Genomic DNA, 26,570 nt, shown 5'->3' with positions numbered 1-26,570 from the left:
TTACATTTTGGTTTTTTTTGGAGGTCCATCTCCCATTTCAAATCCTATAGCTTCTTTTTCCTTCTCCTTCTTTTTCTTCCCATCACTATCAAACTGGGCTTCAATCACTGCAGGATCAACGTAGGTGTAGAAATAGGCCATAACAGCAAAAATTATGCATACCGCCACTAGCAGAGCAGCAAAGAGAATATACTCTGCCCACTGTAAAGGCAACCAGAAAGAATATGTTAAACAAGAATGGAATATACAGTAAAGAGAAAAAGTACCAGTGATTTATACTACAGTGTGACCCGGTCTGTTTTTTTTACGAAACAGAAAACCTATAACAGGAAAAGTATATTAAGCTACATATTACAGAGACCTCCTAATTAACTTCAATTGTGTGCAAACCCTATCAATTAACCCATGAATGTTCATGAAATTATGAAAATAGTGACTTTTCTCCCTTTGAACTGTTAAATATTACCATTGTTTTATTATATCTGTTTGATAAGTCATCAGTATTATTTCCAGTTGTCTCTGTGGGCTAAATAACACCTCCCCTAATGTTATGAAGAATAAGAGGGGGATGTGTTCTATAGTCATAACTCATTTATGACTATAAATGAGTTATGATCATCACCACCCAGTCCAGCAGCACGTCCCATACGCAGACATCTGATGCCAATCATACCTCGACCCAGCATCTGAAATCCCTGCACCCAGTCCCGAAGAGGCTGCCGGACACTACCCCCAACAGGAATCCCGTCATCGATGATTACACCTCCTAAAGAACCTCGCGGTGAGTTGATATATACACCACACACCGTTCTACTTGCCTCTATTTCATGTGCACCTCGTTTGTTTTTGTTTTTATTTTCTCCCTCCACCCCTGATATTGAACATCTTGCGGGAGGAAAAATATTAACAAAAATTGCTTCCCGGGCAGCATCTACCTGCAGGCCTCAGCCCATTTAACTCTCACTATACCTTCACCTGTCCTAATCTCCAAGGGCAGTCGCGCCTCAGACTCTGTTGTTTTTTTCTGTTTCACACCCATACCAAGTGGACACCCCGGTCCATTTTTGATCTGAAGCCGCACGCCACCCCCACCTCCACACCATCCTCCCCCATACAGCCCCCACTCAACCAAAAATTCTGATAAGTCAGATCCCCTCTTCTAAAACAACCCCCCACCCCTCAGGAGAGCGCGGCCACACAGGACTTGTATCCTCAATTTTTTCTATAACTCATTTTCTGTCCTAGGGTGACAACACTGCTTTTCCATATTTACAGTGCAGTGAATGAATGTTATGACCCAAAGACAGGACGTGTGTTACTGGCAGGATCATTAGGTGAAAATAAAAGAAAAAAAGCCTTGAAATGGAGAATTAATCCAGCACGTCTATGGACTGGAAAGCTGCAATATATCACATTTTTGTTTTTCGATTTAGATACATTCAGATATATTTTAATGATGCAGAGCTCTACCATTTCAATGAAGCTGACTTTGAATTCTAACTTTGAATTCTAACTTTGAAGAGATAATCAGGAGCAAAAAGCAATGGCAGAACTTAAGGGGTCAAACGGAGACTCAGATACATTCAGAGCTGAAACGTTATGGAACCCTAGCAGGAACCTTGCATCAAAGGAGGGCCTAAAACCCTGCTTCCAAGTATGGTTTTTCTGCTTGAGCAGTCTTAACACTTCTTATTAAAATGGTACATTGGAATTCTAACTTAGCTCAAGGACAACATGTTGAGACTCCAAATTTACATTCATGGTGATGTTAGAATGGCTAGCATCAACATATCATCTCACTGCGGCCATGATGGCATCCCAATAATACTACAACTGTTAGGACACAAGTACCCCCCTGCATGGAAGGTTGATGGCTGAGCTGTCCAATAAATGTCAATATCTATCTAATAAAGGCGAAGATAACGAAAAATAGGAAGCTCTGCTTTTCCATGAGTTGCCTTACTACAGATTTAGGTACAATTGTTGTTTGTTGATATATAAATATAAAACCCTGCCTTTGTGGATGGCTGGTGGTTTGGTTCTTAAAGTGGACCTTGTTTTTTAAGAGCCCTCCTCTGCTCCTTTCTAAGATGCAGACAAAACATTGAACAAAAACCCCATAGGGGGATAAATGTTAGGTATACTAATTATCCAGTACATTCTGTGATTATATAGAATAGGAAAATGAAGGCAGATGAAAAGGATTTCTTACCTGTTCACTGAGACCTGCAGCTCCAGCTACAATAAGAACAATGATATTACCAACAGCCACTGTTAACAGCCATCCTGCCTGAAGCACAGATTTCATGTTGGATGGAGCCTGCCAAGACAAGAGAAAATGATCAGAAACACCTCTATGGCACCCTGAAAGCCACTGTCACCGTTATCTGGGAATGGGCTGCCAGCTTTATATGTAAGAAAGTAATAACTACTTTTGTTGGCTGGAGGAAGTCATACTCTTTCATTTCATTGTGAGGGAAATATTTGTATAATGGCTATTCGCGAGTATCTCACAGTTTACATTTATAAAGTGCAGCAAAAAAAGAGGCCTAGCTCTAGTACATGAGACTGAAGCCATCACATCAGTAATGTGTAATTGTGTAATCCACAGCACTCCTGACTGGGATACCATAAGATAGGTGGGTACTGGTATGACCTGCGGATGGCACCCTGTTATCATAAGAATATCCAAAAAAATCACCTGCACTTCAAGGTCAAATGTGTTGAACGATCTTTTATTCAGACATTATGCAAACATGGTGGCACAGTGTAAAAGCACTGTTTCGGGACTGAACATGGTCCCTTTATCAGGCAAACACAGTGACGAGATGAAGAATGAAGCCAAGTACAGGTACATTAATTAATTCTTATTTTTATTAATACACCCCTATATGTCAATATCACTTTCAGACCGAAATTGAAAAAAATATCTACATGCATCAAATCTATAGAGTGTAGAAAATGATTATGATAGTCTGGTATATCATGTTTCTAACATGATTAACCAATTCATGCAAGCTTAAAGTGATTATATCCGATTAAGCTACTACAAATAAAAACAAGGCAGCTGTTAAAGCATTCATAGTAATACACAAGGATTATGTTCTAGGCAGATGTATGTGGTGCTTTTACAGTGCACTTTAATCTTATCATTACTCAACAGCCATTTCTGTTTAGATGCTTATTGCTGCACTTGTGCTTTTGTTTATGGCACCTTTATAATAATCACATAGCTTAATACTACTCACCTGAGAGTATGAAAATTCCAGCCCAGTAACTGAGAAGACAACTTCCCCGGCAGTAATGAGGAAGTACTGTGGAATCTGAAGGGCCATGTGAACTGTGTTGGGTTGAATGTCTTCAATGTAGTCTATGTTCATGGACGCTGTGCACTAAGTAGAGAAAACATAAAAATGACTCCCTTATATTTAAATTAGACAAACCTAGAAGAGGAAGGGGCAGGGATGTGAAATGTTCTCTCCTCCTTCTCCTTCTCTCATCCTCCCATCACAGAATGCCTTGTATTCCTTGAGAAAAATACAAGACATTTTGTGAATGAGTAAGTAGTGAGCAGGGGTGGATATGGGACTGGATCACTTCACTGCTCAAGTCGCATCCCTTACTCCCCTCAGCACTCAGTGCGATTTGTAAATGATCCTTTTTTCTTGGAGTGTGGCTTTAACATGGAATTAAATAAATTATATTATTGAGCTTATCATAGAAGAAAAATACTAGTCCATCCCCTCCACTCCAGCCAGCTCCCTTTTTAATGGTAAATGTTACAAAGAGGTGCTGAAATGCATTTTCTGTCAGTCATGTGGACAAATACCAGCGTATTGGTTATAATATATCTGCTGGATGGGTGGATCAGAAGTCAACTGGCAGCTCTGCCTAAATGTCAGTCTTATAAGTAGTCTCACTGAGCTGAGATCATGTGACCTTAGCTTTAAAATGCGGCCATGTGAAGTATGCTACTACTACTGCTACTACAACTAATATGATTTATAAAGATCAAAGTAGCTGATTGGCTGAACAAGGCGGGATTGGTGATGCTAATCTTTTTGCGCTACATGATAAAGGTATATTTACTCATGAAAAGAAAAGATATAACAGACGCGTACTGTACAGAACTGTTTTGTACATGTTCAGTTCATGCGCTCATTCATCATTGCTGAAACACAAGAAATGTGAGTTACTTACTCCCTTAATGAGTATTGTGTAAGAGCTTCCAAAACCAAACTTCAAAGATTCCACAGAGCACATGCTCCCATTGGCAGTAATACCTTCTATTTTTTTCCTGTACAACAAAAACAGTCAACACAAGCACAAAACGAATTAAACAAAACATTTAATATTGGCAAACAAAAACCATAAGATTCGTCCCATTTGTTTACTTAAAGGCTAAGTTTACTTTTAAAACCAAGTTTCCTTCCAGGGAGAGCAGACAGATCTTTCTCGAGGTGGTTTTCCCCTGGTACTGTACTGTGTAATATGTATGTCATTTGAAAAACCCAATAAACGGAAATAATTTAAAAAAAAAAAACAAGTTTCCTGATACACCCATATTCAGGACATAACATGAAACATGGTCACATCTCCAGCGGAACAGGAGGAAGAATCTGCAGGACCCAGAACAGTGCACCACGATTAGTCTATTGGCTCTAATGCAAAAGAATATTAAATGCACATTTTTGTTTTATACTTGTGTGCACATTTTTTTTTTCTAAAAGGTGGTCTTTGTCTTTAAAGTGTAAAAGTATACAAAAGCATTTGTATTTCTGTTTGTTTTGCTGTTGGAGAGTTACCCTCACTTCCTGTCTGGTAAAACATAGTCACCAGGCCAGGAAGTGAGGGTAAATCTCTCTATAGGACCACCGGATAGCAGTAAAACCCAACAGGGATTCTGACCTTTTGCCATGCTAACTAAAACAACAACAAAAGGTTTTGACTGGATAAAGAATTTAAACCCTTGGTTCTCATCTGGTGGGTCATGAATCAAATGTGGGTTGCGACCCCATTTTCAGTGGGTTGCTGCATGCCCTCCACTTTTATAGGTGTGAGGCTCCTCTGCCTCCCCCTAGCGCAGCACTGTCAGTTCTCCCGCCAAGCAGCCATTCAGAATATGCTGCCCAGCATCGAGTGTCAACTTGAGGTGGGATAGGATGGGGCTATGGCCGCGAGGGAGCCCCATCCATACGTGCATTGCTTACAGCTCCATCATGTGTCCTGTAGAGGTGCCTGGACCAGAGTACCGCACTGTACCACGCAATCATAACTGTGTTCTGGTGTGGGAGGTATGTTGCGTTGCCTTTCGTTTGAATGGTACCCCAAACACAACTCCCACCCACAGTTCGATAGCCCGCACCGGAACGCGCATTACCGCAATGCCGTGCGATTTGGGTCGCGACTTAATGACCAAGGACAAATGTGGGTCCTGAGGTTACACAGGTTGAGAACCACTGATTTAAACCAATGACCAAATAATATACTAAACATTGATTTATTGTACATATTCTTTTCGCAGGGATTGGTATGTGTATCTTACTGTTTTATCCTGCAGAGAAATATGTCAAATAGCTTCAGTTATATTAAAATAGACTCTTAAACGTATCTTATACTTATGTGGCTTCCAGTTATGTAGATATAAAACAAATGTACTCACATTCCCAACTTTTGCATTGTGTAATTGGAAAAGCTGAACGGTGGAATTTCACCAAGGCTTGTACCAGTTACTGTTATGTTGATGCTTTCTTGAAGATTATTAATAAACCTGCAAGAAGGAAGGTGTTGTTAATTTCAAGTATTTATCAGAAGTTGTTTAAATGCCATGCCCATGCAGTGTAACTATACCTTTTAAGTATCAATCATATGCATTATATACATATGGTATAATACTGAACCTTAGTAATAGATGTAGCAGACCTAATTGTTAAGAATGATTGGACTTCAATTTTAATTACACTCCAGTGATGCATGTTACCATAAAGCTGACCTAGTGTCAGATTTATTTTGTATGTTAATTTTGTATGCATGCTAAGTAATGTTTAACCCTTAAAGGTGTTCAATACCTCTCAGAGAGAATATTATTATATAGCGCCAACAATTTGTGCAGCGCTTTACAAAATGGAGGAGACAGTACAGTTACAATAGAATTAACAATACAATACAATTTCAGTACAATAGGGTTAGTAGGGCCCTGCTCGTGAGAGCTTACAATCTAGTAGGAGGGGCAAGTGATACAAACGGTAATTGTTTAGATTGAGTTATTGGAAGAAGTAAACGGGGAGTTATGTTAAAGTGAGATAGGCTTCCCGGAAGAGATGGGTCTTTAAGGATCGCCGGACAGATTGGGGTAAGGAGTTCCAGTGGATGGGAGACACTCTGGAGAAGTCCTGGAAGTGAGCATGGGAGGAGCTAATTAGAGAGCAGAAGGTCTTGAAAGGAGCGGAGAGGACGGTTTGGGTGATATTTTGAGATGAGGTCAGTGATGTAGGTTGGGGCGGAGTTGTAAATGGCTTTATATGTTGTTGTTAGTATTTTGAATTTTATTTGTTGGGAGCCAGTAGAGGGATTGACAGAAAAGGTTGGTAAGGTGAATGAGTCTGGCAGCTGCATTCTGGATGTGGGTCTGAAAGATGAGCTCAGAGTCAAGGATTACACAGAGTACCCTGGCTTCATGGGAGGGGTTGATTGTAGAGCTGTTAAATGTGATGGGAAGTTGGGGGAGGGAACACGGAGAGGAGGAAATATTATAAGCTCAGTTTTGACTGATTGAGTTTTTGAGATTGAGTTTGAGGTAGTGGTGTGACATCCAAGTTGAGTCAGTGAGTCATTAGCATAAAGATGGTATTGGAAGTCATGGAAGGCTATCAATTGACCCAGGGAAGAAGTGTAGATAGAGAATAGAAGGGGCCGAGGGACAGACCATACAAATATACAAATATCTTCAACATGTAACATATTCAAACTAATTCTGATGGCTTTGGCAATAGATATATAGTAGAGTTTTAAAAAAACTGACCTGATAGCATTATCTCCCTGTTCTGGTTTTTGGCTTATGTCTTCTGCCTGCATGGAAAAGAAGACGCTGTATTAAAATGACCATCACACTTGACACACGTGTATAGTACATAGTACAAGTACAAAATAATATAACTATAAAATAAAAAAGTATGAAATTGCTTTGAATAAAATAATAATTAATATTATTTATTGATAATAAAATATTATCAATAAATATGGCTAAGAATCCAATTCACATAGCTTCATTAAACTCTAGAAATATATTTTTATATAAAAATAATCATCAATTTACCCAATGCACTGAGCATACACAGATGTCAAGAAATGTTATTAAGTGATGGATTTAGTAATATAAATCTTTTTGGATTCCCATAGAGTGTGCAGGACAAATAGAGAGAGAACAATGCATCTCCCTATTACTCCCTCCCTGTTTCTTCCAATTAATTACTTTAACCAAATTCAGAAATACCTGCAATACTTGTCCTATAGCTTGACTGTAAAATATACTGACACAAATAGATGCGGACATTTAATGTAAATGCAGGATTTGGATTCTTAAAGGGAACCTGTGTTTTTTTTTTTTCTTTTCAGGGCACCAGCACTGTCATGTGTAAGGAAGGAGAGTGAGTTACATGATCCCCATACCAATATATCACTCTGCTTCCCTGGGAGAATGGAGCGATGGGTGAGAGAAGAGAAGGTAGCATGGGTTGGAACAGCCATGATGCAAGTAAAGCCAGAACTCCTCATATCCATACTTGTTCCAGGTCAGTAACTGAAAATATTGAAGTGTCTGGATCAGCACGACAGCCAAGCACTTAGGATTTTTTGAAGGAAAGGTCAGCAAACACAGCCAAAATATTTCTCTCGGAACAGGTTTTGTTTGCTACCTACCCAGTCTGTTTGTAGTTCACCTTGATCTGAGATGATATAGGTGTATCTGACCTTTTCTGTGAAATCAGCAAAACCTAAAACATTGCTTCTATTTCCGTAGCTCACATTCATTTCACTATTAATCTGAAGAGTCTCGTAGTTATGTGCCTAAATAAAAATGAGAATTATAGGTAAATATATTCATAATGTTTGAGAGCAAAGAAAAAAAACAGTATTTTATATGACTCGAAAAGATAATATGCATGCGCTATTCAAAGAGTTATGTATTTTTTTTAAGTAAATCTATTTTTGTTTAAAAGGATCACAATATGTACACATCTGTCAGTGGAAGATAACATAATACCTATGTTGCAGAAAAGCTGTACAAATTGGAAGGCTAAATAATAACCCTTGTAAAAGGTGGTGCAACGTGCAATGGTATAGTATTGCCAAACAACCAAGTAGAACATGGGGATTGGCTGCTCATTTCTGTGACTTGAGAAGAGTCCTTGGTCCTGTATAAGCTCCAAGTCACATCCTCTTTTCACTCCCCATGGCAAAATGGAATGGCAGGGAAGTGAAAGAAAGGTGATTGTCTAAAGCTGAGGAGGGTGCCAGAGAGGCTCGGTTCACACCTAGGGGTTGTGGGAACGCGCGTCAAACACGCATAAAAATGTAAAAAGCGTTTGCGATGCCATTACTAGTAAATGGCACACCAAACGCGGCCGGGAGTACACGCATCATCCTCCTCCACATTTGTATGGGTTAAAAAATATGCAGAATGCATGTCGCAGATTTTGCTACATTCACTACTTTTCCCCAAAAATATGGTGGTTTGTTATGGGTTACAGCATTTTGTGCATCATCTTTGCTGCGTGCACTGGATTACTGAATAAGGCCATTTATGTATTTTTATATCATATACTGTATAATATAGCCCCCTAATACACAGTAGAGAAGTAGATATGAGATGCATAGTTAAAAAGGTCAGTTAGTTAGTTAGTCAGTTAAATAGTTAGTCAGGTTGAAAAAAGACACCGAGTTCAACCTATAGAGAGAAGGAAAAAAAAGAGAAGAAAAACCTAAACAGAACGATATGCCCACAATTACCCAATGTTGATCCAGAGGAAGGCAAAAAACCCTATAAAGCATGGTTCAATTTGCTCCAACAGGAGAAACAAAATTCCTTCCTGATCCCATTGGGCAATTGGATATTCCTTGGATCAACAATCTCTGGTGCTTATTATACTTATAAGAAATCAATATCCAGTAATATTCTGTGGATTTAGGAATACATCCAGATTTTTTTTTAAACAATTAACTGAGCTAGCTAGAACTAGCTCCTGGGGGAGTCTGTTCCAGATTTTTACAGCTCTAACTGTAAAGAATTCTTTCCTTATGCAAAGGTTAAACCTCTTTTCCTCCAGACGCAAAGAGTGTCTCCTCGTCCTTTGCAGTGACCTTAAAGTGAATAATTTGGCATCAAGCTCACTATATGGACCATTTATGTATTTATACATAGTGGTCATGTCCCCCCTTAATCGCCTCTTCTCCAGAGAGAACAAATTCAGGTCAGTTAATCTTTCCTCATAGCTGAGCTCCTTCATGCCTCTTATGAGTTTAGTCGCCCTTCTCTTCACTTTCTCTAGTTCCATAACATCCTTCTTGTGAACTGGTGCCCAAAACTGAACTGCATATTCCAGATGAGGTCTTACTAATGCTTTGTACAGGGGCACAATGATGTCTCTATCTCTGGAGTCTAGACCCCTTTTAATACAAGAAAGGATTTTGCTTGCTTTAGAAACTGCAGCTTGACATCACATTCTATTATTCACTCTATGGTCTACCAGAACACCCAGATCTTTCTCCATCATTGACTCCAATAATGATGCAAATCTTTTTCCTTAACCACTTCAAGACCAGGTGTTTAGACTTAAAAAGAGCATGTTAAAGCAAATAGTGCAGACATAGCATAAAAACACTAGGTAAGAGTGTGTAAACTTGCAGTGTAGTATTATAGTAAAATAGGAAGAATTAGCTTTCACATTTTATTCAGCAAGGCAGCAAACAAATGCAGTTTTATTGCAGAAGGGCTCCCACACCAGAAAAATCAAGAAAGAAAGCCCTTAGCATCACTGGAATTGCTAAAATATAAGACCTACCCCGAAAATAAGACCTAGTTGTGACCATTCCCGGGGCCGGTGGTAGCATAAGGGGGAACTTGAAGAGCCGCGGGGGAGGCAGGAGTGAATCATCGGTGCCAACGAAGCCAGCACTAGAGGAAGTGAGGTGGCAGCCGAGGGAGCAGAGCCGCATAAGCCGAGGCTTCCTCTATAGCGCCGCCTCCTGTCACAGGCGGAGTGATACCAAATGCACTCCGCCTGTGAGGAATCGATAGTGAAAGTGCCTTCACTCACTCCGGTTACCAAATTGCTCTTGGAAAGGTACGGCACCCCTGATTGCCCTGATCACCATATTTTTGTACATGAATATATGTAGACTGTTGTACATGAATAAGTGTGGTTTGTTGTACATAAAAAATAAATAAATAAGACCTACCCCAAAAATAAGACCTAGTGTGTTTTTTTGAGGCAGTGTCTTATTTTCGGGGGAAACACGGTATAAGCCCCTGGACAGCTGTAAATATTGATGAGGCCTCGCTACCAGGTAAGACATTGACCTTTATTCCACTCAAAGCTGTACAAAGCCTATGGGCTCCAGAATCTAGAAAAGCACTTTGTGGATTTTGAGAAAAAATACGTTTTCTCCATATCAGTGATAAGCTCTGGAACCCCTCACCATGGGGTTCACTGGAATTGGTGCTACTTAGCTTTTTACATGCAGCCAAAGTTGACCTGTATAGTCCTTGTGCTAAATTGAACTGGGACAATAATATAGACCACACTCCATAGTGCCCCAGTAGGAAATGTCTTACTAACCTATAACCCTAATATAAGGGTTGGTCTGTATCAAGAAGTCAGAATTATTAAACATAAATTATATTTTTTTGTATATGAGTGTAAAATGAAAGTAATTTCATACCTTTAGTGATCCCAATGCTATGGGTAATTCAGAAGGAGATGGTGCATTTTCTTTAAAAGTAACAGACAATGTTTGACTTCCCAAATTTATAACTTTAACTTGTAGCTGATTGCTGCTCGGAAAGTTTGGAAGAGTTTTCTGTAAAAAAAAAAAGAAATTATACTAATCATTTTGTTTTTCATAGAAACTAAAACATTAGACCACCTAATCAGAGGTGTAACTAGAAACCTCAGGGCCTGGTGCAAGAAACCATTAAGGCCTCCCCCTCCCCCCCAATAAAAACATGATTTTGATACCTTTTTTTTTCTAGTAAATCAAAAGTATGTTTTCTTTTTTAACTTTCAGGGCTAGTTCACACCAGCTCCAGTGTGTTCCGGCCGATTTAGTGCTGGAACACACTGTATTGCAACTTGGCCAGCTCACTGCGTTCTGGGGTGGGAGGGTGCATGGCGGTGCATTAAAGTCAATGGCACCGCGGTGCGATCGCCTGCACCAGAAAGCATTTGTGACCCTGGTAATTTTGCCTGCGCTTAGTATGGGGCATTTTCACAAGAACATGTGAAAAAACTCAGTATTGGCACTGGTGCATCCCAACTAACTAATATAATGTATTGCTGGGACTTGTAGTCCTGCATAGTTGGAGCTATTCTGAATTGCTGTAAAATGATTATACAGTAATGCAGAATAGCTCCAACTATGCAGGACTACAAGTCCCAGCAATACATTATAATGTGAATAAATATAAAACCAGCAGCAGCTTCTTACTCTCCCACTTTCGGGCCCTCTGCTTCCTCCCCGGGCCCCCGCCCCCAACAGGAGGAACGCCAGGGCCCGGTCGCAATTGCGACCGCTGCGACCCTGGTCGCTCCACCAGTGCACCTATTGTCTCTTTCATCCATTGGGAACTCTGATTTTGAGATCTTTGCTCTAACCTCTGGAGGCCTGTACACCTGCTATAGAAAATGCAAGCTGCTCCCACCCCTGTTTTTGGATTTTTTAAATCAGAGATACAATGTTAGGTGACTAGAAACATTGGACTGGAAAACATTCTCGTGTGAATTTTGAGAGCCCAGCTTTCCTGGGAGATGCCCTTAGTGAAGTCAGAAACCGGGTCAAGGTACGATATTTCTTTTGGGGGAGGGTTAACCTTTATTTTTCAATGGCTTTTTTTAAGCCATTTATACTATCAGTAAAGCAGGCATCTATTTTTATGAAGTGTCTGCTTTGAGCTCTGGCTTTCTGTAAATCCAAATTTCAGAGTAAAAATGTAGGTATACGGTGGGGTTAGTGAGGGGCTCAGCATGGAAGGAAATCAAGCTGGTAACTACAGTGACAAACACAGGCCAAGTATTCCCAATTCCAACCTGTGCGCACTTGTTATCTCTCACATACCTTAAGAGTGCAATTGATGAGAGAGAACTCAGAACTTAGCATAGTTTCAGCATTTCTTGAACAACATTATATGAAACTATTCACCTAGTCCCAATATGTTTAACAATTCATCCCTTTAAAGCATAACACATATGAATAGCGGTTAGGTTACATGGCCAGTTAATTGGAGCTAAGGCAGTGGTGAATCTAATACTACTGTACTTAGCTACTGAAGCTGTGTAAATCATATTGTTTGATTTTAATGGTATAAGGTGGTAACCCCAAATCCCAACAAAAGTGCATGTTTTGCAGGAAACTCAATTAGAGAGATTTGTGTTTACTCAATGCCCTTTTGATGAAGCCTCAGGACATGTTTTAGAACCGTTGTGCTAAAGCCTAATACAGTAAAGTACTGGACATCATATTCCTGTGCACATTTCATATTTCTTTCACAACACACATTACTTACATCTATTTCTATCTGCACAATTGCGGCGACAACAAAAGCCATGGCAGCCAGGAACATTCCCACTGTCATCCTCTTCAGAGGGCTGCAGAGGTAATACAGACAAATAGCAATACAATGTTAGGACATAAGAACTCACAAATAACACAACTAAATCTGCTACTACCCCGCTATTTTCTATCAAATTTGGTGTCATTAAGCTGTGAGAACTGTCATTTAACAAAAGATTAGATCTAAAAAAGTCTTGTCAGTTGTAATAACTGACCTATGTTTCCAAGGTCAAGGACACAATGGACTTCCTTCAAAAGAATGAAGCAGTGCCTCTGGTATTGGACACACAAATAAAATCTCTTCTGCTTACTTTGCTCCCCACTACATAGATCATAGTTACTACACATAGATTAGAAAACAGGATGACGAATAGCAGACCCCTTAGGTTAACCATCTCCGCCTATCGAAACTAATGTTCATCGCTCAATAGTTAATATGGGATTTATGATGCATTGTCCACATAAGCTCTGCGGGCGCGGATGATATTATAATGTCACTGTCTGGCTTTTTGCTATTTAGGCGACTGGGACTAAGGGATCAATATTTGCTTGTTACGTTTACATGTGTATGTACCTTACTGACTGTGTGTTTTTGTATGTACTGTTAAATAACAAAAAAATAAAAATAAAGAATTTAAAAAAGAAAACAGGATGACAGTGGCCTATATCAGAAAGAAGGCTGCACATGAAGTGAATCTCTCTTTCAGGATAGCGACCAGATAAGAGGTTAGGTTGCAGAGGTTGTTACAGAATATCACAGCAATGTGTATTTAAGGAAGTCAGAATGTGTAACCAAATATGCTCTCCAGACCAGTGCAGGACAAAACAAATGGACCCAGAAACATTCCAGTGGATAGTCCAGACACGGTTTCACCTGGAGGTAGATCTGTTCGCTTCAGCTAGACAGGTTCTATTTCAAGTTCCCCTGCTCCCAAGCAGTGCAGATTGATGGCTTAGCGGAGATTCACAACAGCTTATGCCTCCCCCTAGTGCTGCTAATAACAAGGTACCTCACCAGGTTATGTCAAGAGAAAGCCTTGATATTGTCAGGGATTCTATTTGAGCTACAGTGGCCCTGGTGTTCCCTCCTTTCGCACAACAGTCAGCAGCACCCCGTTCAAGTACCTCTACATCCTGGTCTCAGAAAGCAAGTGGGAGCATCTATCCATGGAACCACCCTTCAGTACAACTGTGTGTAATGGTCTAGAATCTAGATGTTCAGAGAGAGACTCATAGAAGTCTAATGCTCTAATAAGGTCATCAGAACTTTGATGACTGCCAGAAAGCCCAGTATTCGACGAGATCTTCAAGAGAATCTGAAGAGTACCTGCAGCTAAGTTTTGACAAAAGTCGGTCTGCTGTGTCTGATGGTGCATGTGTCAGCATTATCCACCTTCACAATGATTCAATGGGCTGCACAAGAGAACTGGTGAGCCAAATCCTGTGGGGAGCAAGAAAGCTGAGACCACCTTGACATCCGAACCCAAAGTTGTATCTGCCACTGGTTTTGAAGTATCTTTCTGAACCATCTTTCCAATACAACCAAAATTGTACTTTTGTTAAATGTGACCCTCCAAGTGGCCTTTCTAATCACAATTACTTATGGGATGTGTGTCGAAACTGTAGACCTAAGGCTGTAGAGACCTGTTTGTTACTTTTTTTTCGGGCAGTTAGCCTAATACCTATGTTGAACCTTTTACCTAATGTCTCCAAGATTTCATTTAAATTAAGAACTGGTCTTGCCTACATTTAGAGATGCAAGAAGTGCATTCTTTAAATATGGGAGAAATTGTATGTGTAGATATTCAGGCAACAGTCTCAATCCAACTGTTTGTAATTTCTTACAGGAAGAACAGAGGACATGAGGCCTCCATTTGATCCATCACTTCCTGGATAGTCTAGGTCCTACTAGCAGTTTACAGGGCTAGATGCTTGTTTTTTCCAAGTGCATTCTATGAGGAGTCTTGCCTGAATGCATTCTTTAAAGGTTTGTGGGAGTTCGGTAAAGCTCACCCATGTGTATACTGGCATAGAGATAAGTTTACCATTTTCTGCTTTATTGCTGCTTTTGTTTCTGTTGGGAGGATTTTTCTCTCACTTCCTGTTTTGTTTGATACCTGCCATATAAGCAGGAAGTGGGGAGATTTTATCTTAATTCCTAGTCTGTCATATCAAGAATGACACAGGGACACCGACAGCAACAGTGAACTCACAAGGGTTTCAACTTGGGCTTTAACTTTAGTTTATATCATAAGACAAATTTATATAAATGACAGATTAATCATATAATTAACTATTTACTTACGTAAAGTTCAGCTTGCATTTCTTTATTAAAGGATAAATCACAACATCAACAATGGGAACGAGGACAATTATCAATATTGGATTGACAGTCTATAAAAAATTAATTATTATTAGTACATATGACATTGGAGTTCCAAATACTTATTAGGAAGAATCACTGGAGTACTACCTTACCTGCATTTGATCTGGTTGAATTTGTATAGACCCCTAAAAAGAGATAAAGTTGTACAAGATAAATGTATTGCTCATGTTACATTTATAACATTTAGGGGCTTATTCAGGCCCGGCGCTACCGCAAGGCAAGCAGCCGCCTGAGGGCGCTAAATTGTGAGGGCCGAAAAAACAGGGCATTTTGGCAAGTACTCATACTTGTCAAAATGCCCCTATGCTTGCAGTGTTTTTTTTTCTCCACTTACCTTCGGTGCAGGAGAGCAGCGGCGAGTCAGCGCTGGTCCAGTGGGAGGAGCGCCAGGTGGCCGGCGACTGCCAGAGGATCCCGACACGCGCGGTACCTCTGGCAGTCGCCGGCCAGCTAAATTAGGACCCTAGCTGGAGCTCCTCCCACCGGACCAGCGCTGACTCGCGGCTGCTCTCCAGCACAACGCGCCGCTGAGGGCTACAACCAGCGAGGCACCTTCATCGAGCAGTGAGTGAGGGCAAGGGGGGTCTGAACTAATGATTATTAGCAGTTGATAATTGTACATCTATTGTCTGCAGTGTGTACTCTATATGTTCTACATATAAAGTACACACTGCAGACAATAGATGTACAATTATCTTCTGCTAATATGAATGGATTAAATGATCTATAGTACGGTACATAATATGTACATAACATGTAGTTGTACTACGGATTATTTAACCCATTCATGTTAGCAGAGGATAATTGTAAATCTATTGTCTGCAGTGTATACCCTATATGTAGTACATATATACAGTACACCTTCCCAATACACTGCCGGCAATAGATTCACAATTATCCCCTGCTAATATTAATGGGTTAAATGATCCGTAGTACAACTACATGTTATGTACTATCGATCATTTAACCCATTCATGTTAGCCGAGGATAATTGTAAATCTATTGTTGCAGTGTACTGGACGTGCGTACTGTATATGTGATCATGATTTAACCCATTCATGTTAGCAGGGCAGAATTGTGAGCGCCTCCCACAAGCTGAGCACCGAGACGCGATGCAGCGATCCTGCCCAGCGACGACTACAAGAGGCAACAAGGATCGGAGTGAAACTGTGAGGGAAGCTGGGACGGGACTGGCTGTAAATCTACTGCTATAGTGTACTGGACGTGTGTAATGTATATGTAGTACATATATACAACACACACCTCCACCACACTCCAGCAATAGATTTACAATTCTTCGCTGCTAACATGAATAGGTTCAATCATGATCCATAGTACATAACATGTAGTTGTACTATGAATTATTTAACCAGTTAGTGTTAAATAATAGTTAGTGTTGGTTAATAGGGAGTGCAGTCAGTGTTAGAGAATAGTTAGTGTTAGTGGAAAGGGAGTGCGGTTAGTGTTAGTTTATGGTCCTGCTCAACATATTTTGCGGTTCTACGTACTGTTAGAAGCGGGAGGGGGGGGGCGCAAAAATCCTTGCACCGGCCCTGGGCTATTCACTAAAGAGCCGAAGTATCTAGCCGAACCTTCATCTTGCTTCGGCTGAACCGAAGGGCTGCGGTACACGCTATTCTCAACAGCACGTGCACCGGCCAAAGTAAACAGCCGGGCAAAGCCGTACAAACAGCCGGTGCTTGTGTCAGAAAATTGAATTTAAAAAAACAAACAGCGGGACCCTTTAGGTCTGGTAGGAATGTTAGGGGGGACCCCCGATGTAAAAGAAAGTAGCGTGGGGTTCACCTACAAATCCGAGCACAGGCCCCCACAACCGCCGGGTCAGGGTTGTGGGGAAGAGGCCCTTTTCCTCCTCGGCATGGCCCCCAGAGGGCCCCCCCAACAATGCACCCTCCCAATGTCGAGGGCATCTAGTATGGTGCAGGGAGGGGGGCACTCGCTCGTCCCCCCCTTTTACTGCTCGTTAAATTTATTTTTTGGGGTTCCCCTTAAAATTCCTACCTAAAGAGTCTGGTATGAATTAGGGAGGGGACCCCACGCTGTGTTTTCTTTTGTTTATATTGACAGTTTTCATTCAGCATTTCACTCTCTGCTGTTCCACCCCTTGGAGAATAGGGGTGAACAGCAGAAACTGAACTGCCGAACATTCACCTCAGCTTATCTAGATGTTGCATCGGCTGAGGCGAACGGGCTCTTCCCTTCGGTTCGGCCTAATGTGCTGAGGCTGTTCGGCCGAACCGAAGTGAGCCAAATGCAGCCGATGTACGGCTAAGAATAGCTGTAAAAGGCTGCAGTGAATAGGCGGACAGGTTTTTTTCTCCTTTCACTTGGGCTCAGTTATTCATTTGGCTGCCTTCGACAGCTTAGTGAATAAGCTCCTTAGTGTTGTCCATATAGAAAACTACTCCGGACACAGTGACTGCAAATACCAATCAAAATGTTAGTTACTTACAAAGTTTCCATCCATAGCGGTGGCTTGCAGAGTCCATCTTGAGCCCTTTAAAGATAAGATTGGCAGACTTACATTAGAGATGTTGGAGAGCACATTCTATATAGCATAAAACTGGATGTGGCAGCGACACATACCATATAGCAAAATGTACTCCCTTCTTATGTAAACTGGCCTTTGTTACTAGATAAACTCATAGCCATCTGCATGTGGTGTTGATGAATGTATACACTGTTGCCTGAATATTATGCTGTGCCCAACATAAGCAAATTGTATACTATTATTGCCTTTCATAAATTACCTGCTGATCAAAAAGAGCCCAGAACATTGGAAGAGGAATGTACAGGAACAAGACCTTCAGTACCATCTTAACCTGAGCAATAAGAAGCCCCTAAGGAAAAAATAGCAAAATATGCATTATACCAAAGTGTAATATATTGGTCCATTGTGTGGCAACATAGTCTCTAATTTTTTAAAAGTAAAATAGATTATTAAAGCTGAACGCCAGGCAAATGGCTAAATACATAGGTGTAATACAAATCTGGAAGCTATTTTACCTGGATTTGCATTTCTGCCTATCATGTCCTGAGATTTACACAGCTCTGCCACACAGCACAACCCTGTCTGGCAGGAGAGAAGAGCAGGTTGTTCTCTGTTGCAGGTAATTAACACTTACAGATCTGGATAGTGAAAGAAGAAGCAGCAAACTGATAATCTTAGCTGTCTGTCACTCTGCTCTCTCCTCCAGGCTTGTTTCACGTGTACAGGGAAGAGACCGCAAGACATCGATAGTGAGTCAAATTCAATACTTACACTACTTGCATTTACAAAATACATTAAATGATCTATTAATGAATAAAGAGCTGATTTAATTTGTGTTTTATACATCTGCCTGGAGTTCAGCTTTAAGACAATATAGTGAAATATATCAAACAGACAGATAGAATGTAGTTGTTTAAAAAAGTAGAACTGATATGCATGTACATATCTTTGAAGGATATGAGGCTGTGGACCTGCCACTTCTACAGGTTACACTAGGACAGTATCTCTCCTGACGTAATCTGCTGTCAATTTGAAAGCCAAACCCCAGCATGCAGCCGCATCCTGTCATTGAGATGTACAAGCGGCCGCAGGTTCCTGCACTCTGTATGCCTAAGCATGTCCATGTTAGGCTAGGTTCAGATCTGACCGATCCCGGGACGTGCAATCATGTTCGGGTGCACAAAGCGATTGCCGCGCGGCCCCATTGATTACCTTTTTAGCCGCGATCGTGTTCAATTGCATTGGCAGAATCGCGGCGGGAAACTGCACGATCTGTCTTGCGCGACTGGGGTGCCATTAGAAAATAATTTGCGAATGGCTGTAGTGGGCGACTCTGTGACCGCCCGCCAATCCACGCGATCCTGTGCACGATCGCCCAGATGTGAACCTAGCCTGAATGTGGCCTTAAATGTGTTTACAAATAAAAAGTGCCTAGAAAATCTAGAGAGTCGTTTTCTTACATCATACTTTTCCTGTGCCCAGTCCATCCAGTGCTCCCTCTTAGGTATTGATTTGCTTCGATTTCTGTATCTATTACGGATGGCAAACTGTTGAGAGGTTTCACAGATTAGTGTTACATAGATGCTAAAGTCCATTTTATCTCCCCTTACAAAATACACAGCAGAAATGATTAGAACAAGAGACAGTAGTGAATTTTAGCACACAAACAAATAAGTTCCAATCCATAGACCCGTGCCATGTGTAACATAGGATGGCTTTAATAGAAATCATATTTACTAATAATTATGTGGTTTTGTTTGGAGATCACTATTATTATTATTAATATTATAAACGTTATTTACTTACAGAAATGCACTTGCAAACTTTCACAATGATATTGCCCTGAGGGGAGACTTTCTTGTACATTCCACTGCCAACAATAAATACAACTGGAAGGGGGAAAAAACGTATTTTATAAACAGAAAATTCAGATGATACAATTTTATTGCCATTGCATAGAACTTGACTGACTTATTGCTGTGATAATATGCATCAGGTGCCCTGCCTCAAGATGGTGTGGCCCAACCACTGCTTTGTCCTGCAGAACTGCCCCTACTACCTCCGTATGCAAAACCTGACAATTGATTTTCACCCCCTACTACCTCTGCATGCAAAACCAAACATTTCTATTTTCAGTAAAGGGGATTGCCTAATTTAATGGTAGCTATGACAAAAATAAATACATGTGTGGTGCTTTGGTGCACATCACACAAGTATGCGGTGACGTGCTGCAAACAAAGGGCGGCTTTGCATGTGTCTGAAACAACCCCAATAAAAAAAGCAGGGGGGGCTGTCAGTCAGCATCTATAGTTGTTGCTGAGACACATGGAAAGGTAGTTCTAAAAAGGATTGTTGGATCTCTGAACTGTTGGGCTCTATACTGTAGTTTTATTGCTTTTAGATCTTTTGTGGCTGCTACTTCCACTGGTCAATTCAGGCCTATTTCCACTTCAAACTACCTAACTACTTAAAAGAGTCTGGTTTTCAAGTTAAAATATAAAATTACATATACAAAATGCGGTTTCACTGAAGCTGTCCCTAAAAATTGTACTGTTCTATAACACCACATAGGTTAAAGCCATCTCCCAAGCATTACATTTAAAGGATTTTTCAATGTCACCCTTGAAGTTGCAGTAAAAGGATCATCTCCCCTTTGTACAGTATTTAAAAAAAAAAAGGTTTTGGTAAATGTCCCCCATGTATAGTGAATGTTGAACTGTATATTGAATGTTGCATTCCAAAAACATAACTGTATATTGAACTGTATATTGGATGTTGCAGTTTAAAAACATTATGATAATTTGATATAACAACTATTTGTGCAAAGAAATTGTATCTCTCAGAAATGTATATCAGTAAATGGACTATTTGATCAATAATTATCGTTTTCATTAGCTTAATGAATAGTGTGAAACTGTGTTTACTTTAGTTATCCAATATAATCTAGAAAAAGGTTGTTTTTTTTATTATCCTTGCACATGATTTGGTAAACATAGCTGATGCTAAGTGATCATTTTCTACAACTTTAGTAAATTAAACCCACTGAATGCACATAACTTACTGAGAGCAACCACCATGAGAGCAGCAGGCACACCAAATGCTAAAGGATAGCACTTCTGCTTACTGTGGATTCCACACTCTTGTCCTGGGAATACAGACCACAAACTGATTACAAATGTAAGCACAATCTGGATTCCATCAGACCTTCATGTCTGCTAAAAATCATTTTTGCATATATACATGAGCTATACCTAGCAATGGCAAATACACATTGCCTGTCCAATAAAGCTGCTGAGTCAGTTATTATGTAAAGAGAACTCTAATTAAAATTGAATATTTAAGTCATGTTTAGCTGACCATAAGCTCACAGAAGGTTTGTTAGATATTTGCTTCCAAAAGTATTTTTGGTAAGACAGGGCCACTGACATACTTCCTAAATACCCTGCAGCATTTGACATTTTTAAAATTATTATTAAAAAAATATATAAAAAATATTATTAAAAATAAAAACCTCTGTTGTGCTACACCTTTATTAGTTATAGGCTGGATTCCAGTGGGCTGAACCAGACCCAAAAGGAGCTATCCTATTTACACAATGTAAGCTAGATCCTGAGCCCCAAAAGGTGTTGATCCTTTAACCTGCTGGTATCTAGCCTGTTTTCAAAAAGAAAGGTAGTTCCTGTAGCCTGAATGGGCTTGGTTCTTTAGGTCATTGTGATGTCACCTTTTTTATTTAAACAAAGCAGAACAAGTGGAGGCATTGCAGGAACATTATCCATTGCAGAACTGTACAGGGAACATAAAGGTCAATGCATAGGTGCTGCCACATCTATCCCCTGTACTTAAATTACATGACACGTGGCACCAGATCATGTGACCAAGTGCAGGGGGCACATGGAGAAGAATTCCTGGATTGCCTATAAATTCCCAGCACCACTTTGATGGCTGACATACTGCCAGCGCTTTCACTTGGTATGTTCTGCTTTGCTGTAATGAAATATACAGTATGTGTTATTGTGAGGGCAGTATAAGGTGGGCCCCGGTGCTTTTGTAGTGTACACATCAATTGTAGAGAAAGAAGTACAACAAAAGATGGTACTCAATTGGCCAGAAAGCATGAAACCTAAAAAAGGTAGCTAAAAATAGTTTCTTTGTATTTTGTAGTGACTGATACAATCTCTATACAGTATATAGTCACCGATGCAGCTAGATGTTGCAGTAATTCAATGCAGTGTTCAATAAAACAGTTTAAAATTAATAATTTAAAGGTACAACATCAGCTGTTTTTGAAAGTTTATTAAAAGTTATTTTATGATGAATAAAACATATATGAAATACTGTTTTAATTTTTTCTCAATATATTTTAAAGTGCATCTGTAGTTACTTCTATTAATTTCCACTCAGCCGCAAACACTTTCAGTTTGCTGCATGCAGCTTAATTGTATTTCCAGAGAACCCCCGAAAACCTAGAAAACCTGGGGGGACTCTATTCTGCAATTTCTGACCATAGTCTAGAAAGGTGCGGGCGTGTCTCACTCTCTCCTGACACCCACATCCCCTTGTTGTTTAGTGGGACAACCGATAATATTCGCTAACCAAGAGGGACAGGCCAGAGCTTAACAAGTTCTGCATAGAATTTGTGTAACAAACAGGGCCGGATTCCCGACAAGGCCACCGAGGTCGGCCTCAGGGCGGCACAGGTTTGAAGTCACCTGACGCCTGGAACATGGAGTTCCGTGCGGTAATTTGTTTTCTACGTTTAGCCCTGCTTTTCACAAGCCCGGGCTAAATGTAGAACGGGGAAGCCGCTTGTTTGTTTACAAGTGATCTTTGCGATGTCGCCAAGATCACTTGTAATAAGACTGCAGCCGGCCCGTCCTCCCCCCACCCGCACCTACCTCTCTCCATGCTGGCTCTGTCTCCCAGCTCCGTTCTCTCCTCGCTGGCCGCCAACTTCTTCAGGATGGAGAGAGGGGAGCAGAGCGGCAGGGTTAAAACTAACCCTGCCGCTCGTGTATACAGTGAGAGGGGAGAGCAGTCTTCCCCTCACACCTATCACAGGAGTTCCAGCAGAGTGCTGTGCTATAAAATATAAAAAGAACCCTGCCGCCTCTGCCATCCGGTTGCCATTCTCCGTTGATGGGGGGCGGGGAGGGGGGTTCATTGCGGAACCTGGCCTTGGGGCAGCAGGGAGAATAAATCCGGTCCTGGTAACAGAGTAGCCTTGATTACACTAAGAGGTGCCTCTAATACATGTGAAGGTTCAGAAGAGGCAAGGACACTACAGGTTTGCTTTCAGGAAGCTTGGTTTAGAGGTTCTGTCCATTCAAACTCCTGTTTGTAAGCTTTTTACGTAAAAAAGTTTATAAAATGTTTTGTCTTTTTACCCTTGTAGTAACTGTTTTGTGCTATTACGCAATTTACATTTAGGTACATACTGTAGGTGTGTACTGCCTCATATCATAATATAGCATTCCTTGTCTATTTTTAACATCCTGTTCTGCCTATTGCAATCACTGACAAAACACTGTGTGCTATAGATTTATAAATATACCTCGGAGAATAGGAGTTATAATGGTCGACAAAAGACTTCCAGCATTAATTGACAAATAGAAGATGGAAAAGAAGCGGCTTCTCTGCTTATCCTGCCAAAAGAAACGCATCCTGTTTTGTATTTAATATGTTTTAAAATGTATCAAGCATGCAGAGCATTTTATATTTATACTTTTTTGATTGCAAGTCTCATACAACAAGACATATTTCCCTTCTTGTGGGCACAAAGTCACTTTTCTCGCCTCTTCCCCCCATCTCAGACCGCACACAGGTCATCAGTCTTTTCCCCGAAGAAAAAAATAAAGGGATCCACTGTGGAGTGTGGAGTCACTCAGATGGGAGGGTAAATGTTTGTGGGTCTCACCCAGTGTATCATTGAGATAGTGTTCTTTCCTCATAACAGTGGCAGAAAGGCTCTGGCCATGTGTAGGCAGTGAAGCAAAGTTGCACAACCACTTCACACTGCGCTTGCCTATACAACTTAATTAAATGTAATTTGTGACATTTCAATAAAGTTGTAACAAAAAAATTTAAAACATTGTTATGCGCCAGGGTTGGATGCATCAATACTGTGTCTGGGAAAACATACCGGCAGCTGTGGGTTGTAGTGCAGTTGCAGTTGGTGTGTATTCAGCCGAAATGGTGAACCGCAGTAACAGACTAAGTGACAGTTCTGTCCAGGCCACAGCTACTCAGGCTACAGCTTGAAGAATATTTTGGTCACCAGACCTTCTTGAATTTTAATTCACTACCCCTGATATACACTGTAGCTACAGTATATGTTACGTGACTTTTTTTAACCAAAATTATTTCCCATTTCCAGCCATTTATATAATTTCTATACTCAAATGAAAACCTGAATACAGGGTTCTACTTGCTAAATGCTTAATATGAATTTTCAGTAGTGTTCACATACTTGGCTTTCGTCAAACTGGTCTCCTCCAAAGGCTGCCACACAGGGTTTAATTCCTCCAGTGCCAAAAGCAATAAGGATGAGGCCAATCATTGATAGTGCACTACAGAAAAAATTATGTCATTGTTTTGTCCAGTTATACAATAGGCCTATACATTTCCTTGTGTAAATACAACATGCATTGAAAATGCTTTCACACATGGTAAATTTATCACAGTACTATGTGTTCACTGCTTGTTATGTATATAAATCAATACTTGGTCAGACTTACTTGTCCTCCAATGCATTAAATGAATATTCAAAAATAAAAACATGAGGACTATCTTGATAAAATAATTGATAGCTGTATCACATAAAAGGCACAGTGCTTAGCAATGTTGCCTATCAGTACAGGGCCTTGAATTACAGTTTGAGCAGCTTGTGTTTTATTTATAAATGTTTTCACTCAAGATTCACACATTTTTTTAACTAAATCCACGTTTAGTTGAATAGTCTTTTAATGCTCTTTTAATTTCTCATTGACTGTGATTGTAAACCCTGGACATAGACCTTGGAAAGTCCACTTTCTTATACTATAGGGCTCACACTAGCAGCACGTAGCTTTGTTATTGCGCTGTGTACCACAAAAAGTCCAAGATAAATGAAAGGTAATATTCACATGGTTGACAACATTTTCCTAAAGTATACAAAGAAAGAAGATATATACATATATATCTATAGATATCTATATATATCTACAGATATCTATATATATTTGTCACTACAAGAAACATTCTCATTATCTTGGCATCTAGCTCTCACTTGGTGGCACCAGTTGTCCATTTGTTTAGCCAGACCAGCATTTAACAACTGGGCAACAGTCAACACCATGACTGAAAATGAAGCTCAGTACTTTTCTTCAACACAATGAACATAACATTTTTATTAATACTAAGAAAGGTTGAATGTTTTAAATGACTTACACATGTACAGATAAGATGTCTGGATCTCCATCTCTGTTGCCATCAGTTAGATCATGAATGGCACTCACAGACATAACGACCTGCCCTACAGTGTAAACAATGGACAGGTAGATAATGGTCCTATATGTAAAGAAAACATATGCATAAATATAAGATTCATATATTACAATACATCTTGTATTGTAATACCCAATAGTTGGGTAGTTATTTGTTCATCTATGCAAATAAAGGCTTAATATATTGTATTTTTCTATTAATAAAAAAAGCTTCAAAATATAACTAATCTATTTAGGTATAATAAATAAACTGAATTAGGACTATTCCTATCATTACGTAAGTACTTACTTGAATTTTCCCAACCAAGAGTCAGCAACGATGGCACCAAGGATGGGGGTCAGGTAGCACACGGCAACAAAGGTATGATAAACCACAGTGGCGAGGTTATCGTCCCATCGTAGAAAGTATTTGAAATAAAGTACCAACACCGCTACAAGGAAGATATAGATTACATGACCACACTATTCCAATATTAACTCTGTATTTTATTGACTTTACCAAAGTATCCTATTCAGGTCAAAGTGATAGGATCCGTTAAAAGCGCCCATTTCCCCACTCTACATACTTTCCTTACCAGAATGCTCCAGCTACAATTAAAAGCTAACATACATACAATACAAATGAGTCAATCGATCTAATGATATAAAATAACTTACCTCGCATTCCATAGTAGGAGAACCGTTCACAGAACTCATTGATGACAATAAAGAAGATACTTAGTGGATAGCCAAAGCAACCCGGCTGGAGCAGAAGAAGAGAGAAAGCTTAACTATGGTTGCTGCAATAACATCTTCAAAAAGTTATTTCAGTGTTAACAGTCAGAATATCATAGCATCATCCCTCTGTAAGTGCCAGATAGTCAGTTATTTTAGATCCCCAATATTATTCAAGTGTACAATACAATTTGCCTATATGATCAGTCTATAAACAGTAACTAACAAGTTCAGTAAAGCAGGTCATGTACTGGCGGTTTTTTCTTGTTCAGCCCTGAGGAATACTCCTGTAGCTGATTGGCTGCGGTCACTGTATTGCCGAGAAATTTTGGACTGGTTCCGTTGACAAAAATTACTTGAAAAATGAACTTTAGTCACCGAGAGAGGGTTCCCAACAGGGTCACACGCTGGTTGAACTTGGAAGAAATTAAATTAGTGTATAGCCAGCTTTAGATGTATTCATAATGATGTCAATTTGAATGAAACGATCTGAATTAAATTCAGTGACTGAGTAACACAGAACACCTTCTAGGTACGTTACATAAAAAGTACTCACGGATGATTTTGCGTCCTTCCCTGTGTAGGTAAAAGAGAGATAGAAAGCAAAATTAGTAAATGTGAACATCTTCTCACATGAAGTATTTGTCCT

General features: G+C 40.1%; 1 protein-coding gene across 1 annotated transcript; it reads right to left on the bottom strand.

Annotated features, from left to right (window-relative positions):
* SLC15A1 (solute carrier family 15 member 1) lies at window positions 1-25,935 on the bottom strand. The gene is made up of 21 exons (XM_018564641.1): window positions 25,865-25,935; window positions 25,497-25,638; window positions 25,152-25,271; window positions 24,193-24,292; window positions 23,278-23,368; window positions 20,785-20,868; window positions 19,530-19,612; window positions 19,184-19,270; window positions 17,983-18,072; window positions 17,685-17,729; window positions 15,304-15,336; window positions 15,131-15,219; window positions 12,779-12,860; window positions 10,939-11,076; window positions 7,918-8,064; window positions 7,022-7,068; window positions 5,663-5,770; window positions 4,197-4,297; window positions 3,249-3,385; window positions 2,213-2,320; window positions 1-201 (listed from the first exon to the last, which is right to left on the bottom strand). The coding sequence occupies exons 1-21, from the start codon at window positions 25,869-25,871 to the stop codon at window positions 1-3; spliced, it is 2,040 nt and encodes a 679-aa protein (XP_018420143.1). The 5' UTR covers window positions 25,872-25,935.
* Window positions 25,936-26,570: the final 635 nt, after the last annotated feature.

The sequence above is a fragment of the Nanorana parkeri genome, unplaced genomic scaffold (assembly GCF_000935625.1).
Source record: "Nanorana parkeri isolate BGI_ZX_2015 unplaced genomic scaffold, ASM93562v1 scaffold768, whole genome shotgun sequence".
Lineage (NCBI taxonomy): Eukaryota > Metazoa > Chordata > Amphibia > Anura > Dicroglossidae > Nanorana > Nanorana parkeri.
This window is presented reverse-complemented; position numbering and strand designations above follow the sequence as displayed.